Source organism: Macrosteles quadrilineatus, unplaced genomic scaffold, assembly GCF_028750875.1.
Source record: "Macrosteles quadrilineatus isolate MER2022 unplaced genomic scaffold, UCM_ALF_1.0 Scaffold_8__2_contigs__length_117827958, whole genome shotgun sequence".
NCBI classification, from domain to species: Eukaryota; Metazoa; Arthropoda; class Insecta; order Hemiptera; family Cicadellidae; genus Macrosteles; species Macrosteles quadrilineatus.
The window spans coordinates 3,049,389-3,069,309 of record NW_026542601.1 but is presented as its reverse complement, the minus strand read 5'-3'; the positions used below and the strand labels follow the sequence as shown (position 1 = coordinate 3,069,309).

The window sequence follows — 19,921 nt, the reverse complement described above, 5'->3', positions numbered from 1 at the left end:
TATATATATATATACACGGCCGCGCCCGGGAAGCCAGTCACATAAAATATACACTGGAAGTCAGTCAGTTGCACCCCCCAATATATTTCAAGACTATGATATATATATAATATATATTGGTAAATATCTTAAGCCTAGACATATCTGAACGTATATATCTCTTTTTTTCCTAAAAATACTAAAATATAATTACGTAAAAAATGCTATGCTAATGCAGTCACCACCGCATTTGCATGGGAAAGCCAGTCACGTAAAATTTGTGCTGCTAAGCCAGTCACTATATATTTTACCGCATACCACTGGAATCCAGTCACTGAAAATCCACCCGGGTATCCTGTCACTTCAGTCACTTTCACCCCTGCCCTTCTACTTTGTGATATTTATTTGTTCTACAAGCTTGAAAATTCGCACCTCAAACAAACGGATTATGCTTCAGGCATTGAGCACTCTCATAACCCATCTTTCGCACTTCATTTTAATTAGTTGTCTTCCAGATTACTTAACAATTACTATACTACAGATTAAATACCTAAATTGCAATGTAATCTTTGGTCGTCTTAATAGTCGTCCTGGCAACTGTGGATACAAATATGTACCGAACTAATTCGCAAGCGCATAGTGGGAAGTTATTGCTTTATAGTCGCACAATTAGGCCTATTATTGAGTCCTTGGAGACAAGCGGCCATCTTGGATGATTTCAAATAGAAATTCTTGTCTCTTTTGTGGCGAGAGGTCGGGGCGGGCCTAACGGGTTCCATTGATGGGCTACCCGGCTACCGACCGACCTGGGGTAGCGACTAGCGAGCCAGTGGATGGTTAAAGGTTCTGCCGGTTATTTCCATCTTATTGCTGGTTCTCGAGCTTTTTGAGCTCGTTGTACAGTGAAATCTTACTTCCCTATTTTATATAGCCACAATCAAAGCGATTTTTACAAGAAAGAATGAAGATATAGACTCAGTGATGTGTGGTTACTTAATTAAATCATGTTCCTTGTAAGAGCCAATAATCAATCAACTTATATTTATTTATTTTTTGATTTATTATCTATATCAATTCAAGAGGTAGCCCTGTACCTGGTTAACAAATATACCGTTTACATTTAACGTGTTTTCTTTGAGTTACGCCCCATGGGATTCCAATCCAAAGTTTCACAATGTTTACATTTTTGAAGAATGTAGATAACAGAATGTTTAACGTAGTCAGCTGTAAATGCTGTCAATGCAGTGCTTTGATTTTGCGGTCCAAAAGGTAGAAACGATTCGATTTGTGAAACTTTTAACTCTTGCTACGGGCCTGTTAATTGGAGATTGTGACTTTCTTAATTTAAGGAAGTAAACGTATTAACATGACGTGTTTGGAGTGGGATTTGAAATATGTGACGTGTATCAAACTTTTTCTCTTCAAAATCCTCTCCGATGTAAAACACAGGTACGGCAGCTAGGTTTATTAGAATTCAAAAGTTTTTTAATTGTCCTCCAATGTTTAGAAATTATTTTTCGATCAAGTTGTTTAATGAATAAATAATTGTTTTGCCAAATTATGTTTCGAAACCAGGAACTAAAAATAAATCAGGAAATAGATATTTTAGTTCAGAATCAAAGCCAATCAAATAGGCCTACGTACTTTTTAAATAAAAACACTGGTCGGATAGTTTTTAACTTTGCTGTTTATTTACTTCAATAAATTTCTAATAAAAATCACCACAGGTACTAATCTATATAAATAAAATTAGAGTTTTGTCTGTACATTGCTCAGAATCATCAATTTTTAGATTATTTTTACGTTTTAAACATTCAAGAATCCGAAAAAAGTTTCATCTCAATTCCGTTATTATCTCAATCATCAATTATTATCTCAATTCCGTTGTTATTTATCTTCCGTCTGTCACGGTCCAAAGGCCATTTTACGCGGCCTTCTCCTGAAAAACGAGAGTACCTATCAAGATCCTCGAATCATTTTAATGCATTCACTGGATTGGCAAAAGTGTCTTTAGCTATTAAAATATGGCCTCACTACTTTGTAAAAAAACTTACGGACGTTTAAAACCCAATTTTGTGCAATTTTTGTCAAGTTTTCTCACAATGTTTATCACATAACCATCATATGAAATAGCGAACAGCTGTTCGGATCAAGATTATTTTTCTCTAGCTGTCACTGATATGTTTACATTGAATATTGTTTACAAATACCGCAATCATTTCAGATCAAGTTTCAAAAGCAAATCCAAACCAAGTTGGATTATAGCTATTTACATTACAAGTGTAGTAAGAGCGTTTTTACATCACGCAGGTGAAAGTTACCTAAGTGATGTAAACACGCTCTTGCGTAACGTGTAACGTACAAGATTTTACCTGACCCAACAATATACAGGAGGTTACGAACAATATTTTTCATTACCCATTTCACTCATCTTATAACAGTAAGGTTCATTTACAAACAAAAGCTAGGTTAGGAAAATTCTCCAAAACATAACAATAACAATAAAATTCAAGCACACAGCTGATTTCTAGCGTTAAACGTCGTTGACTCCATAGAGTTATATTTTTTAAGTTATCCACTCAATGTTATTTAAATGGGTTTCATTACATCACCGAGTGAGTTTTTTGATACTTTACATCACTCGAGAAGTAAGGAAGTTGTATACATCACGCTTAGGATAGGGAAGTTTAACATGGCGGGTTAGGTAAAAACCGTTTTTCCTTACATAACGGATTTAATTAATCGCAAGTGCAATAATGTGTAGGGTAATCGTAAATGAAAATAGAGCTTCTTTGTGTATACAATTTCTATTGAGTTTTGGGTTGATAACCGGGAAAAAGACATTGACTCAGTGTTCTATATGCCTGGGAAACTTACATTTTTTACATAAGCGTTACCAATAGCTTACATATAAGGTTTCAACTCGTTGAGGGCACTTCAATGGTGGTTGTGTAAAGTGTTTGGAGACAACTGCAGTGGGTGATTGTAACAGAGGTTTACGGATTATGCTCAAATCGTATTTCTAATGTGTCTTCTCAACGCTATGTGCTGCTCACTGGACCATACGTCCAATAGACCAATTATCCATCTCTTGGGTTCGTAGGCTTAAACAATTAATAATAAGTTGGTAGCGCATATTACTCAGTGTTCCGTACGGACAGGACAAGAGCACCTTTGATAGTGAAATTTCCAACCTGAATGTTTAATGGCGAGGTTGAGGTATAGTATTTTAACTATATATCGTTTGGTTAGTTAGGTAAGGTTAACCTAACCTAATTAACCAAACGATATCAAATTAAACAATCGAATAATCAATATTACTCATTTAGTTGGTTGTGCCAACAGATGTGGAAGTGTACCCCTCATAGATCTATTACGCATTTTTTTTTTTTTACTTAAAACTGTCAGATACTGTATTTGTTTGTATATACTAGTTTGGCCAGCATATCTGAAAATATGCAAACCAATAGTTGTTCTTCATTTAGGAAGGTTTCAACTGACCACTAGAGGATCCCCGTACGTAGAACGGGCACACAGCTAGTAATTAATATTTTATTAATACATCTTATCTTACTAATATTATAAATGTGAAAGTTTGTGTGTTTGTTTGTTTGTTTGAAGTTCAATCACGCATTAACTACTGGCACAGAAAATATAATGTTTTTGATTTATAAATAATTTGTCATATTGTGCGATTCTTTGGTGATTTGCTTTTTTCTGCTGTTTAGGTGCAGTGGTAGAACATTATTATGGATATGGTAGATGTTTTATACTATATTATACCGTAAATTAAAGAAAACCCAAATGTTCTCAATACGTGTCCTCCAGCGTTGAATTTTTTTTTACGGTTTGAGGCTGTTTGCTGGTTACAATATTTAATTGTTTTGTCCAATGTCCGAAATGTAAAAACATGACATTGCTATCCCACACGTCAACTTTTCTTGTCCTTTTTTGGACAAATACTAGATAGAGGGTTAACTATATAAAATTAAGTGTGATTTGAAATTTAAACAAAACTAGCGGACTCGTGCTGCTACGCAGCTTTAAAATAACTTAGCATATCCTAGAAATAATCAAATGTATGATACAACAGGACTGACGATAACGATTTGACGTAGAAACCTAGGTCTCCACTGAAAGATAGGCTATGCCTTCGATTTATGTCAAATTTAAGATTTTTTATCGAGTAATACAGTATCTTGGACTTAACTGTTTCAAAAGATTAATAGGCCTAGTTAAAATTAAAGCCAAAGATTAATAGCTCAAATTAATATAATTCACGGATTATTTTAAATCTAAAACATAATTAATAGTGGAACTATTGGTTTTTAACCATAGAAAAACCTTATGAAATATAAGTTTTATTTTGGATATTCATCTTGTGTTTGCTTGAAACTTGTCTGATTTCAATAAGGCCGGTATTACACTATCATAGTTCTATGACATATTATACAGTATTATCAAATATATGATAATATGTTCTCTCAAGGAGAACATATTATCATAGTTCAAAACCATTATAATAGTTGGTACATTACACTGTAATAATTTTCATCAAAGACATATGATAATAGATATATGTCATAGAACTATGATAGTGTAATACGGGCCTAACTAATAGCTTAAATTAAAGCCGGTATTTCACTGAAGGTTCTTAGACCAAAATACAGGGTGATTGATATAAGTGTGCCAGCCGTTTTATTCGGAAACTATAAGAGATATCAAAAAAAGTTAAATGGTAAGTGCCTTGGATTTTTTATTTTAAAAATTGTAGTCAAGTCAAAAAAATTATTTTAGCCGCCATTTTTCCAATATGGCTGCCAACTTTGATTTTTCTTATGGAACACCCTGTATTTTATGATGTATTCCGGTAGAAAATGTAATTTTAAGACGATTTTATTCTTGTAATTTTTTTCATAAACCTAACCGTTTCAAAGATAATAATGGTTAAAGTTTTGAAATTTCTGCATGAGAAAGAGTTTCGACAAAGGCCTAAGCAAGCATGCCAGCTGTTTTATTCGAAAACCATTCAAAATTTCACAACTTAAACTTTTATTATCTTTGAAACGGTTAGGTTTATGAAAAAAATTACAAGAATAAAATCGTCTTAAAATCACATTTTCTACCAGAATACATCATAAAATACAGGGTGTTCCATAAGAAAAATTAAAGTTGGTGGCCATATTGGAAAAATGGCGTTTAAAATAATTTTTTTGACTTTACTACAATTTTTTAAATAAGAAGTCCAAGGCACTTACCATTTAACTTTTTTTGATATCTCTTATGGTTTTCGAATAAAACGGCTGGCACACTTATATCAATCACCCTATAGGATTAGATAAAATTGTAACTGGTGAAATGTACCTTAAATCGAAGTAGAAATTAAAAAAAATCAAATATAAATTTTTGGTGGAGTAATACATTAGATAAATATTGCCGATACTTTATGTGAAATCTGTGCGAGCATTCCTTAAACATAAGACCTCAATCATGGAAATCGGTCGGGTAGAAGAGCCAAACGAACTCGGAAAATAAAAACTAATTTTTTAAAATACATATATACTAGTGTACCTGTTGCTCGAATTCGAGCAATTGCGAAGCATTACAGGCGACTCAAAGATTATGGAAATACTCACGATCTACACAACAGTTAGATATAATAAAAATCTTTTATAAATATCTTATCTTTTTTCAAAAAGCTTATCTTGTTTTTTTAGTGTTTTCTACATATTTTTCTCTCTCATAGCCGCATTAGGTTGTCTATGACGATTATAAATGAAAAAAAAAATATTTCTATTTCTTCTACTTGGTTTTGTTCTATGACTTTTTCTATGTTTCCATTGTTTGCAAATCGATTATTTCAATGATTGCTCAAGAAATGTAGAACAGTGTTAATTCAGTTTTATTTTTAGCCTATATCAAATTGTCCAGGATTTCTCGCTCTTTTCCATTGTAATAATTATACCAACCCAATTTTCATCTACAGATGCAATATGCCAACAAATATCACCTACGTACAATCTCCAAGAAGTGGTAAAAAAGGCAGAAACCAACTCATACAATAGATATAAGTTAACTCCAAAAGAAATAATTTTGAGAGTTACTGTGATATTAGGATTTTCCACTGATTTGGTAATAGAACATTATATTGCAAAACATGACATTATGCAGAAGAAAATCCAATTTAAAATCAGAAAAACCCATTGCAAATACTGTACTTCATTTTGACAAATTCAATAAATCACTAACAGCTGTTTCATTAAAAAGTAGTGTAGAATTATGCATAATGGTCGTAATATAAACAAATCTGAAGAGGCAACTTTAAAGGCTTCTGGGGCGGAGCCCCAAGGGAATTGACCTTGTTCCTCTTTTGATGGCTCATCTACAGACCAAGACCTTTCTTTAAAGACCCCTACCAAGTTTTTACGCCCAGCCGTTCTCTCAAATTAGCTGTGACAAAAACCCCGTTTTCCTCCATAAGAATAACATGGGATGGGAATTCAAAGGCTACTGGGGCAGAGTCCCAAAGGAATTCACCATGTTTCTCTTTTGATGGCTCATCTACAGACCAAGACCTTTCTTTAGACACCTCTACCGAGTTTCTACACCCAGCCGTTCTCTCAAAATAGCTATGACAAAGAAAAACAGTTTCAAATTAATATATAGATAAGACTAGAGGACCTATGCTGCCCCGCAGTATTGAAATAAATACCATTATTAAATAAATAAATATCAATATGCCGATGCTTGATGTGAAATCTCTGCGTGCATACCTTCAATTTGAGGCTTCAATCATGAAAATCGGTCGGGTGGAAGAGCCAAACGAACTCGGAAAAGAAAAACCAAAACTCCCATAGGCACATGGGAGTAAATTTAGTTTACGTATAAACTGAGTGATACAATTCGCTAAAACATCCTGTAGGCCAAACATATCTTGAAAAATCCTATTTTTGATTATCTACCAACTATGGCAGGCAAGATAAGTTTTAAAATGTGATACTTTTTTAATATTAATCACTACCCTACTAACAGTGAAATACCACCGCCGAAGCAAACCTGCAGAATTTGATGGTTCGTTATTTTATTTCCAAAGTAGCGAGGCCATATTTTAATAGCCAAACTCACTATAACCAATCCAGTGAATGCAGGAAAAAGATTTGAATCATAATCGGTAATATAGTTTTCTCGGAGTAGGCAGCGTAAATTTACATTTTGTCGGTACAGACAGAATGACAGAAAGACAGACAGACAGAAATTGAGATGAGACTCGTTTGAGCCTTCATAGCCTAGAAACGTAAAAAAAAAACTGCATGATTCTACGCAATGAACAGACAAAACTGTAATTTTATTTCTATAGAAGAAGACTACATTTGCACAGTTTCAAGCACTCGACAGAGTTGCTCGACAAGCTGGTCTGAATCTGACACCATTGAATCACTGCAAGGGATGCGCGCAGAGGTAGAGGAACATACAGATGACTTCTGAGAATTTCAACTTTCTCGTTTTGCAATGTGCCGTTATAGCCTTACTTGGAAGAGGGGGATTTTTGGACCACGAATGAGTTTGTTATGATTAGTTTTAAATAAATCCGACCTGAATATAAAATAGCAAATGCAAGTCCGCAGTAACAAAAACATTTATTTTTACGCAATTAACTTATAGTGCAGCCTAGCCCTAATTTGTCAGTGTCAATGAAATAGTGCAATATCAAAGACAACCAAACTTGGATATACAACCATGTTTATTCCTAAGGTTCCTTTTTGGTACTCACCAACAAGGATCAACCGTAATTGTTTTCAGTCAGAAAGTGTCCTGAGTTTCTGGAAAATTGTAACTTATTACATTTTAAAAATTAAGGGTAAATTAAACGTTTCGGTTCTGGTTTTGGAGCGAATCCAAGTTCTTGCAGTGACTAATACTTCAAAGGAAGGAAGGTGGGAAAATTTTCATACTGCTAATAGCCTTCTTTGAATTCAGCGTGAAAATACTGGGCAATTTCTATAGTTTGGGCCATTTAAGGGAACCAAACAAATTTTTAAAAACTCTTCTATCTCATAATTTCAGTAAACTATGATATTATTATTTGAATAGAAGTTAAATGTCAATGAAAAAATACCGCAAATTATTATTTTTGGGATAGAATTACATTGACCAAGGAATACTCTCAAAGTGTAGTGTAGTGATAAAGTTTCCCGAACAAAGCTCGGTCCCCAGCTACTTGTTGTCAAACAACGCAATAATGTACGTTATTTCATAAAATTTTTACCTGAGAAATTTACAAATGGAAAATGCATTTCTCGTAAGTGTAAGCAAATCTTTAAATGATAGGATTTGTTACAAAACACCAAACACCCGCCACTGGATCAAAATATGCCCGCACAGCGCAACCCGGCACGGTGGGAAGCCCCTCTCGTACAATTTAAATTACGTACATAAAAAAAATTAAAAAAATATGATTTAGAACATTTTACTTTTTGTATACAGAATCCACTGTTTTTAAACTTACCTGACCAAAAAATAAAATAAAGTAGTAGCCGACAAAAAAAGTTCCGTGGAAATTTGCCATGACACGTTTCATAAAACATTTAAAATAATCGACTTTATTTGAATATTTAAAATGAAAAGTACCGGGGGACCGAGCCGTGGCTCAGTATGTTTATTTCGATTGTAAAAGATGTATAAAGGAAACTCGTGTTTTCTTTATAACTAATTTTGGCTTTTATTGTTTAAGTTTCGGTGGAATTTTAATTTACTATGATGTAACTTTAAATGGATAATGCAACACATTAATTTATTTTAATCTTACACATTTCTGTTATTGTAAATAAATCATAGAAATTAAAAAAAATAAATCATAGAAATTTAAAAAAATAAAAGTAGTATTTTTTTAAATACGTCCCTAATGAAGGAATTAATATGCGATCACAGGTTAATACAGTAGCAATCAACTACACAGCATTAAAACAGCACAGTGTATGTAAGGGGTGTGATTTTTTTTCTTGGTACTAAATTAAGTCATTCTTCAAGTATAAGTAAAACTTCAGCATGGGCATACTCTCTAACGTACTATCATATGATGGAATAACTGAAGGCAGATAAGTCCGATTCAAGCTTATATTGCTTACTATAAAGATTGTTGTAATACAATTAACTTTAACTAGTGGTCGTCCAGTGGTCTAAAACTCAACAAAAAATATGTAATGTACAGGTTTCAAATGATTTAGGCCTAACACCTTTTTTCCTGTGTGAGTAACTAAGGACTTCTGGATAATTTAAATATGATATTTATATGTTTCTTACTCAGGAACAATGCCGTTCCGGGACACTATATAAATGGACGTTAACGTGATTATAAATTTGCATTTTACATAGTCAAAATACAATAGGTATTGCGCAACCGTGATATGTTAAGTCATTAACCTTGGTTCACTAATAAAAACTACACCGTATGCTTACTCAAACAAAACAAAACTTGCTTACTGTACAGCAATAAATCACGTAAAGAACAAAACAAAAGAAAATGTAGACTAGAAGACTACTGATACCGTGGTCATCCTAGGCTACTACTACATGATGTTTCAGAACAGAAGTATGGTTATAAAAATATTAAATAACTCATAAAACACCATAAAATCATAGTACTGTACTTAAGTCTTTCTGGTAATAATAACAATGATAAAAATAAGATAAAGATAACAATGATATAAAACACCTCTTATTATTTCTCTTTGTTCTATTCTTTCTTTGGTTTCTCTTCATCCACAAGTTGTCATGGTTACTAATCACCCAACGACACAACCACAACATATTGTAGTGTTGTGACAGTAGACAGGAGCAGACGATTATGTCAGTGTCAGTGCAAGATTGTCAGTCTGTAGGTGCGAGCGTATAGCTTGACCTTGACGCTACTGATCGATATTTCTCCGTTTTGCTTCCATCTTATTTTTGTCAACTGAACTGTAATATTTCAATAATTGGGAACCTACTGCACATAAAAATTACCGTAAATAGTTAAATATATCGTTCATATCGAAATATTAGACTGAAAAACACAGTTCATAAAACATTTTCTTGGGATTTGTGAGGTTATATAATAGGCATCATGATGATGCGACTCCAGTTAAGCGAGGTTCTACTGTATTTGCAAGTTAAAGTTACAAATAGAAAACCCATTATGGTTTGTATTCAATGACCGATGTATTATACAAAATAAATTATAACTTATTTTGATATTAATCAGAAGCATTTATTACAGCTTGCAGCACTTATTGGTAGGCCTATATATACATATCCCAGTTACTATTACTTAAAAAAAAAATAAAACACGAAATTGTGTAGCCATTCAATTTTTATAAGCACCGTGTTAAACATTTGACTCTGCAGAATACCGGATGGTAAAGAGTGTTTGGTTTCAATAAAATAAAATAAAAATAGTTTAACCAGCTTTACTATATATTTTGAAAAATAATAGATAGGAAACCATAATGATAGGTATGGGATTGAACTGAAATAATTGCAGGAAAACTTAAATCGTAAAGTCCACAATCTGTACATCGTTAGAGAGCGAGAGAGAGAGAGAGAGAGGGAGAGAGAGAGAGAGGGAGAGAGAGAGAGAGAGAGAGAGAGAGAGAGAGAGATGGAGAGAGAGAGAGAGAGAGGGAGAGAGAGAGAGAGAGAGAGAGAGAGAGAGAGAGAGAGAGAGAGAGAGAGAGGGAGAGAGAGAGAGAGGGAGGGAGAGATAGAGAGAGAGAGAGAGAGAGAAAGATTTGATAAGGAATCAGAAAAGTAAACAAATAATCGTTTCTGGCGTTTTTTATATTGTAACCCCCTCCCCCCACCACATTTGCACTCGTGACCACTTTTTGTTGCTTCCTTATCATTCATCCGTCCCAAAATAGAATTCCTGTAATAGTTTGTTTGTAAAATTAAAATTAATTAAAATTAATATTATAAAAATCTTTTATCTTTCAAGTGTAGTTTCATGGTTATTCTTATCAGATAGAATAATATCGTTGTCATATGTAATAAATAGTTACTCCTTCGCGTTACGCAATTGCGTAAAAAAACAGTTCCCGTATCTCGGACCAGATTCCCGGTCCGCGGAAACACTGTAAATATTTTACTAGGATATAAAATATTGTATAAAGGAGAAGTTGACTAAAATTTCAACTGAAGGTAAAAAAAAAATAAAATACTTAAAATATGAGATGATGAACGGGTAGGATCAAGATTCAACCAATTATAATTAATTAATTTTCGACGATCCTTATTAGAGGTGCATCATATTTATTTGGAGTATGAACATGTTTAAACATTAACACGTAGTTAATCACTATCCCAACACAAATAGTAACAAGGAGTAAACGAAGGTTACAGACCGCTGGGTGTTACCGCTACAAAGTAGGGTAGGGCGCCGTACTTGGCTACACTACTCCACGATAGAACACACGATGAGACAGTCTCCGCATTGGTATTGCAGTTACGCTTATCGACACAGGCAGCAGCACCGGTTTGCTGTTTTCATACGTATAAAGTGCACGGGAAGCCGTACCTGACTGGCTTATGGGAGAGCTGACTGGCTTTCGGGCGGGTGACTGCCACACCGAGTAAATTACCAGCGCACTGACTGCCAAACCGGGTGGGCACAAAAGTATATATATATATATAAATATATAAATATATAAATATATAAATATATAAACATATAAATATATAAATATATATATATATATATATATATATGAATTTTAACGGATGGTGTTTTTGGCCTCTAGGGACCTCAAAACGAAAAAAAAAATCGGTCCCGCGTCCAGGTCTTACCATGAGTACTACGGCAATAGCTTATTCCCTATATGGGAAATTCGCTAAAAACGGCCAAGACCAAACGAGAACTTGAGGGCTTTGAATTTCAAACAAGACTCTGTAAAATATGAAATATCTGACTTAGCCCTTTTATTTCCTCTACTCTTCACATAGTGGTACAGTGTTTTATGTTGATAACAGTTTATAGATCAGATTTTCATTTCACAGTAAATAAAGTTTCGTATATCACCCCAGGCAGAAATGCTTCCTTTGAAACAGAAATTTCAACTGTTAAATTCTTAGTGAAATTGTGTGAATTTTGAACATTTACTATTGTTGTAATGTAAGAAACATAAAGCTTCAGGTTTAATCCAAATCACCAAACATTTAGTGAACATTTCTTCTATTGCAGGGATCCCCTGGACTGCCTGGTGCTCCAGGGTCTGTTGGTGCTCCGGGTGTGGAAGGCAGACCCGGACCACCCGGACCCCAGGGACTCCCAGGCCCCCCTGGTGACTCTACTGGAGTCTCCTACACCAGCGAGGGAGGCACAGGGACCCCTGGTGTGATGGGTGCTAGAGGTTCACCAGGACCACCGGGCATGGTATGAGCATGCTTTGTGAAAAGTTTAAGCAAATAATTTAGACTGGTTGAACAAACATGTTTGTGTTATTCATTTTTGAAATTTGATATTTCTCTTTAATTCACGTTGGTAAAAATAATCTTCCTGGAAAAAATAGAGATTTAATGACCTTTAATATGTTTTAAAGTTCGGTTAGGACACTATTTTATATTAAATATTTAGTTTGTTCTCTTCAATGTACTTTGATGAAAATAATACTAAGATTTAAAGATTTAAAGACTTAATGTTATAAGATAGAGTCAACAACCGATCTTTAAACTCAATTTAATTTCATAATTGCTGTTCATCCAGCCCGGAGAGAGGGGGGCAGCAGGAGAAAGAGGTCCTGAAGGAGCTCCGGGACTTCCTGGAGTACCAGGTAAAGAAGGGCCCCCAGGCATACCCGGGCCCCCAGGACAAAGGGGCCAGCCAGGCCTGAATGGACTACAAGGTGCCCCGGTAAGTTCCAATCTTAATATATATTTGTAATATGGAACAATATTATGTATCAGATAAGTTTGTGCAGTATGTTTTACGTTTATGCCATTGTCACGGTATAAACGTCTACTCACTTGCTCATCTAATAGTAGATGAGCGATGTTGTACTTGCTCCACTCACACAGACATCACACCATCCCCCCGTAGCCTTCAGACACCGCTGCCTGAGATCGGCGAAAATTGAGTCTGGTGGGGATCAGAGAAACTGTCATTCTAAATATTTTTATTTAAAATATTGAAAGAGAAATAACAAATAATTTTGAATTATATAGAGACACTAGTCTCTACTGTATTTTAAAATGTAAAAAACAACATACTACCGAAATTACTATGAAAAACTACATCTCACTCTGGTTGGATCAGGGTAAAATGAAGCAGTGAATCATTTGCTTCACGGATAAAAAAGTAGAGCGCGGACTGAAATAATTGTTATAGAGTTTAACCTTATTGTTGCCACTGTAATCCTCAGTCGTCGGGATGGTGACCGGTTTCGACACTCATGGTGTCAGGGTGTAGGTCTAGACTGACCGTTGCCGTGTCTAGACCTACACCCTGAACCCACAGCCGCGCCGTGAAATTTAGTGTTCTTGTATGGCCATACTGTGTTATTTATTCGTTAATAAATATGTTTGTGCGTGTCTCGTATTTGTTTTCAAGACTTTATGACGACCTCCCAGAAGCGACACCATGAGTGTCGAAACCGGTCGCCATCCAGACAACTGAGGATTACAGTGGCAACAATAAGGTATTTATCCTCTAGAATAATATTGTCAATTAATCCGGAAGACAACACCTCAAAAATGAAGAAAAAATTGTATTGGAGAACAATTTGTTCTTTAGATACATAATCTACGATTTCTGGTACGATGCAAAATAATAGGCTTGAGGTTTGATTTAAAATAAACATCAATCAGGGTCACAGTCCATGCCTTCAATTCCTGAGAAATCAGAGTCAGGGTTGTCACTAGTTCCGTCATCCATAATGTGATCGGAGTTTCAGTAATTGGCCTCGGTTTTCAAAACATGAAGTCTAAGTAGCAACTAATAATTTTCTGACATAGAAACAAATGAGTAAAATATTGTTTGATGAATACAATATATAAGTTTTGTGACATAAAACTTTTTCAGGGGAGAAGTTACACGGAGGCTGAAATCAGAGATATTTGCGCAACAGTGCTTAGAGGTGAGATTAACTTGAATTAAGTATCATAAGACTTTGTGTACAGTTTCTTCTCTAAGGTGTAAAAAAGAGTGAAGGTATCTTTGTGTAGTTTTATAACTGAGGAAAAGGAACTAAATTATTGTGAATACTTTCTAAGTGCGATTAGCAAAAAAGTAGTTCGTCTCTCTCTAGAAACCTACTACATATTGCGTGAGCTTAGTGCACTAACTGAGCCCACTAGTTGAAAAGAAAAATGTTTGGACCAGTCAAGCTTACAAAATGCAAAAAAAAGATAAAGAAACATTAAAGATCAAGGTAACACTGTTGACAATGTACGAGGATTCAAGCAGGTTTAATCAGTGATAAGTCCCAGTGGCATTGTTAAGACATACTCCCAATCTATACCAAGGGAGTTTGTGGTAAACATTACCACTGTAGTAACATGTTTAGCCATGGTAACATGTTTAGCCATGGTAACATGTTTAGCCATGGTAACATGTTTAGCCATGGTAACGGTGGTCTGAGTAATGTAAATGTATGTTATAGAACAGCTTAACGAGTTGACGCAGACCCTGACAGGACCTCCTGGTCCCCCAGGAAGAAGCAAACCCGGAAGACCCGGACCACCCGGACCCCAGGGAGCATCAGGTTGACCGAAAAACCATAATCACTGTTTTTTTCATCCCAACCCATTTGCCATGTATGTTAATGAGGAAGTCAATGTGCATGACTATTGTCTGCCAATTTTTTGTGGTACACTATCTCATGTGATGTATTATTGAATAAAGAATATATCTATCTATACTATTATAAAAAAGAGGTGGTGTCTGTGTGTATGGGAAAAGTAAACGCGAAAACTACTGGTCGGATCAGGCTGAAATTCGGCATGATGATAGCTCATATTCCCGATTAACATATAGGCATATTTTTATCCCAAAAATCCTTCCGGGCTCCGCCCCAGTGGCTCTGGAGCAAAGGTTCCCATGTTAACCTTATGAGAAATGGAATTAATGAATCTTAACAGCTGTTTCAATTAAACAAGTTGGTTCTGTTCTATGATTTTTCAATAGCATTAAAGTTACAAGGATTACCAACAGGGTGCAGCACTAGCATTATTTCTTTTACATTTATGACAACAGCTAATTTGCAACCAAAAGGTGAGTGAGCATAGCAAACGAACTTCAACCTGGAGGCGAGTTAGCGTAGTGAACGAGCTAACCTGAAGGCAAGTGAGCGTAGCGAACGAGCTAACCTGAAGGAAAGTGAGCGCAGCGAACGAGCTCCAACCTAAAGGTGAGTGAGCGTAGCGAACGAACTTCAAAAAGAACCGAAATTTCTTAAACCATGTCCTCACTCATAACTGCTATAAGCATTTGATACTTATATGCCAACCCCGTACGAAGGACGGGTACTCTGCTAGTTTCTATTAAAATTTACCTTAAAAGACTTAATATGGACGAAATCTGCTATAGCCACATGTTGATTCCTTATTCATATACATGGCAAATGGATATTTCCCCTGTTTCCTCCATATGACCCTCCTAACCATCTCACTTTTGCAGAGCATCTACACTGTTGCTGAATTGGTACATTAAAGGCACTTCTATGTGAGGCATGCTTCATGCACGTTAACCAAGTAACCTTTTAATTGTCTGTAGAGAGAATATCTGAGCTAACAGACGGGTTGGTAGGGCCACCCGGACCCCCGGGACTAGGAAGTCCGGGAAAACCAGGACCTAAAGGGATTCAAGGGATTCCAGGTATACAGAGGGGGTTTGGAACTGTGTCTAATTACGATACACAAAACAATTAGAAACTGTTTGACTTATATAGACAAACAAATAAACTAATTTGATATTTCTAAAGCGTAAGAATGGATTTTAGTTTGCTAGAATACAGGAATAAGTGTTACTGTTAAAATATTATCAATTACTAATTAGTATCAGCTTTTTGCTATGTGATAATGCTGTAAGGTGGTGATTTAGTTGTTCTCACTTCACTGTGTGAATAGTGTGGTTGTAGATTTAAGCTGTATTCACACTTATCCGATAATTCATAACTATAGGCAAAATTTCTTATGGAACTGTTCTGTGTTAGCAATATTTTCTAGCCCGGAACTGTTTTACAAGTTACAGGAGGGTTACGGCATTATCACATTGATAAAATCTATTAGAGTTTGGCAGGATTTGAACCCAGAGCCTCGGGTACCGAAGCTCTGCGCCTAACTACTAGACCAGCTCGCTCCCGTTATCTACTAAATATTTACATTTAATTAAAATGTTAACATTGAAGTAAACGTCACTCTTAACTCACCAAAATAAAAAATATTGCTACATTAATAACCGATCATAGGCCTAACATTCGTCAAATAAACCAAAGATAACCTGCACAGATTTCAGAAACTAAACTAAATCACATTAACACGTTCGCTGCGGGTGCTGGGTTCTGACCCACGGCGATCACAGCCCTCACACGACCGGGTCAGTACTGACCCACACTGCAGTACATAAATCTGTCATTCTGTTGCTCAGTGCGAGCCTAGGGTTGGTCGAAGGTGGACCTATACCACGTTTTCGGGGTTTTTTGTGACTTGCTTTTTGTTGTGGTGTAGGTTGGTAGTACATTTTCCTGTAAAATCCCCATCTGTCAAGCTTAGAAATCAACTTCTTGTCCCGTCTTTCTTACTTCTGTTGGCAACATAATGGGATCGGCCACGTTCCAAGCAGTGCTGCTATCTGTGGGTGTTTTCGCACACTACCTTGACTCTCGTCTTAATGCAGTTAATGACCGAACGTTATTTGCTATTCGTCAGGCCAAAATTTAAAAGCCATTCGCCCGGCAATTGGGTTTGTTTTATGCTACGCCTGCAATTGATGGACCGCAGCGAACTTGTTAAAACTCTAGTATTTGCTTTACAGCACATATTTTGCCATTTCATTAATGCAACACAGCATTAGCTTTTATTTCACAAAAAGTTGGTGTTTAATCTGATTTTACATTTAACCGTTTATGTAAATGTCATATTAAAAGCATCTTGATAATATATCAACTTTTTGTCACTAGACTAAAAATCAAGTTAACAGGCACTTAATACCATAAAGATGAAAAAATTGTAGTTTAAAATTTTAACCATATGGTGCTCTACAATGTAACATTTTGTGAATGAAACTTTAATTAAGAAACTACACAAACCTGATGTTTAACCCAGTCTCTCTCCTGATAGGAGATGCTGGACAACCCGGATTGCCAGGAGAGAGGGGATTCCCCGGAATGCCGGGACCTCCAGGACCAACGGGGCCAGAAGGAAGCCGAGGGGAGAAAGGAGACAAGGGGGAGAGAGGACCGGAGGGGGTCGGATTGGAAGGTCCTGCCGGTCCTAGAGGACCTCCTGGTATGATCAGTCAATATTTAAAACCGTTGCTCAAATTTAGCTGCTAAGACATGTGGGGGGGGGGGATTGAAATTTGAGAATGCAGCTTTTAATAACTTTTTTAGGAGTTAAGGCCAGACACGCACAGCCTTGTCAAATTTAATGTCTAAGGTTTATCTAGAAGTGGGCAAGAAGAAGTGGGGGAATATGAATAATTCATATTGCAGTGGCAAAATTTTTTCTTGTTACATTTAAAAAATTTCAAGAGCATGTGTGTAATAAAATCATGATTGGAGCATGTTTCTATTGTGTCTGGTTGGTGAGATATGAGCTTGTTTTGGGATTTAGAACTCCCTACCCATTTGTTGGGCCCCTGCTGGGAGGGCAACAACATCGGTTTCAACAATCAGAAAATACACTTTCAGTGCATATACAAATCCCAACATGATAGATGCTGGACTATTAGTTTTGACACTCTAGTTACATCAATAGTTTTACAATCATTATCATAAAAATATTCCTCAGGCAATTATTATTCAAATGTTAGGCGATGTGTACCGCTCTTGTAGATTCTTTAAACCATTTTTATTTTACAGGACCTTCAGGACCCCAAGGAATAGGACTTCCCGGAAGACCGGGAGATAGGGGAGAACCTGGAAGAACTGGTTAGTAGATGATCTATTAATGAAACGGCTTCACCCTTACCAGACTAGGAATAAATCTGTTTAATGTGTTTGTAGATTTTGTAGTCAGAGAGCCGATATTCTTACTAATTATTTTGACAGATGGGTTGGCTGGCATTACATTTCCATATCCATGCTCTGTAGTCTGCACAAGCACTATTACCCTTTTTACTATTACCCCCCCTACTAAACACTTTTTTCAATGAAAAGATGGGAAATGGGAATGGGAAAAGTTAATTTTTACCATTAAACCCTGTTACCATAGTCTGATCCAACAAGATTGCTTGTTTGCAAACCCGTTTGAATAAATGTTGATTTTCACATTAGTACCAAATTTCATCAAAATCGGATGATTTTTACTTGTGTTATCGTGCTAACAGTCATGCCTGTATATAAATACAGTAAGTATAAATTTATTTGATGAATTTTTGAACGCATAGTGATTTAGGCCTCTGGGACCTTATAAAAGGAAAAGGTTATCAGTCCCGGGTCTAGAATTTAAGTAGCATGAGACCAACAGTAATAGTTTTTCCCCAAATATGGATAATTTGCTAAAAATGTGATAATAAAATTTATTTAAAAACAATTTTTAACCATCTGAGAAAAGTTGAACCACATAATTGCTTCACTTTTATTCCAACAAATTCCTTGCTTCTTACATCTGCATTTATTAAGAGATTAATATTCCATACATTGAAAGGGTTTGACGAATTTTGGTGATTTTCAGGGGTTCCCGGAACAAGAGGTCCTCCAGGATCTCAGGGACCACCGGGGTTTTGTGAATTCTGTAACTATCCAGGAGGAAACTACGCCCAGTCAATAGCTTCTCGGCCTGGCAGCACCCAGAAAGGACCATAGACAAACAACCTGCCTCCATCAGTGATAGTTTACAGAAATGCCTTACGTCGTGATGTTACAAGATAATACTCCTGATGAGTAAAATTTACTTTGGTATTCCAAAAACCAATTAATAATCTAGGTTTACAATATTTACAGTTCTCAGCATACTGTATAAAGTCCTAAGTACCCAGAACTTTTGAGAAAACTACAAGTCACACCCCCATAAACCATATACTTAAAATGTTCGTCATGACGAGAAACCTTGCGCAAAACTATCCATTATTTCATAAATTGTCCTTTAAGGTCGTAATTGCTTTATAAAGGGAACTTTCCAAAAATACCTCAGCTGTACTTATATTTGTATGTTATTCTTTCAATTTATTACCTTCAGGAGTGATTATTTGTTTGTATTACTGTATTCTGTTTTGTTTATTTCAGCTTAACTTAACCAATCAATAGTTTTATTAATACTTATGAAGTCAAACGGGGTGAAGCCGGTGGAAAACAGCTAGTTTTAATGAAGTAATTGTGTTAGACAAATTTGTGCACTGTAAAAGAGTGGCAGGATACCTTTTTTTTTTAAAACACCCATATATAGAAAATCTATTTCATAATATTTCATTTATTTATTATTCAATCTTTTTGAACTTGGTATTGTTTGATAGGGAATTAAAACTGCTAAATAATAGTGTTCTTTACATTTTTGTTATAAAATCAGCCATATTTTAGTAATTCAGCAGGCTTAAAAACTTTAAATGGCCACCATTTTATTATTAACTTAAAAGAAAATTACATGATTATTGTTTTAAATTGCTTCTTGACACAATATATGTGTGGGTAAAGTTTGGTTTCTGTAGCTTGAATAATTCTTGAGATATAAATTGTATTGTAAAAAATACAAAATGGAAGCTAGCGGCTAAACAAAATGTTTTTCGAATTTCGACCTATGTATATGACATTTTTGT

At 35.5% G+C, this 19,921-nt stretch overlaps 1 protein-coding gene across 4 annotated transcripts in view; it reads left to right on the top strand.

Annotated features, from left to right (window-relative positions):
- Positions 1-19,503, top strand: part of LOC129001043 (collagen alpha-2(IX) chain-like) — a 51,617-nt gene extending 32,114 nt beyond the window's left edge. For 3 of the 4 annotated variants that reach the window (XM_054428190.1, XM_054428189.1, XM_054428191.1), the window contains 7 exons: positions 12,194-12,385; positions 12,716-12,862; positions 14,030-14,084; positions 14,610-14,711; positions 17,287-17,454; positions 18,030-18,098; positions 18,844-19,503. In XM_054428190.1, the coding sequence (XP_054284165.1) occupies positions 12,194-12,385; positions 12,716-12,862; positions 14,030-14,084; positions 14,610-14,711; positions 17,287-17,454; positions 18,030-18,098; positions 18,844-18,974 (864 nt within the window). In that variant the 3' untranslated portion in view covers positions 18,975-19,503. Of the gene's footprint in view, positions 1-12,193; positions 12,386-12,715; positions 12,863-14,029; positions 14,085-14,609; positions 14,712-15,721; positions 15,824-17,286; positions 17,455-18,029; positions 18,099-18,843 lie in introns of all 4 variants that reach the window. The other variant, XM_054428192.1, reaches the window with a different exon arrangement.
- The last annotated feature ends 418 nt before the right edge of the window (positions 19,504-19,921 follow it).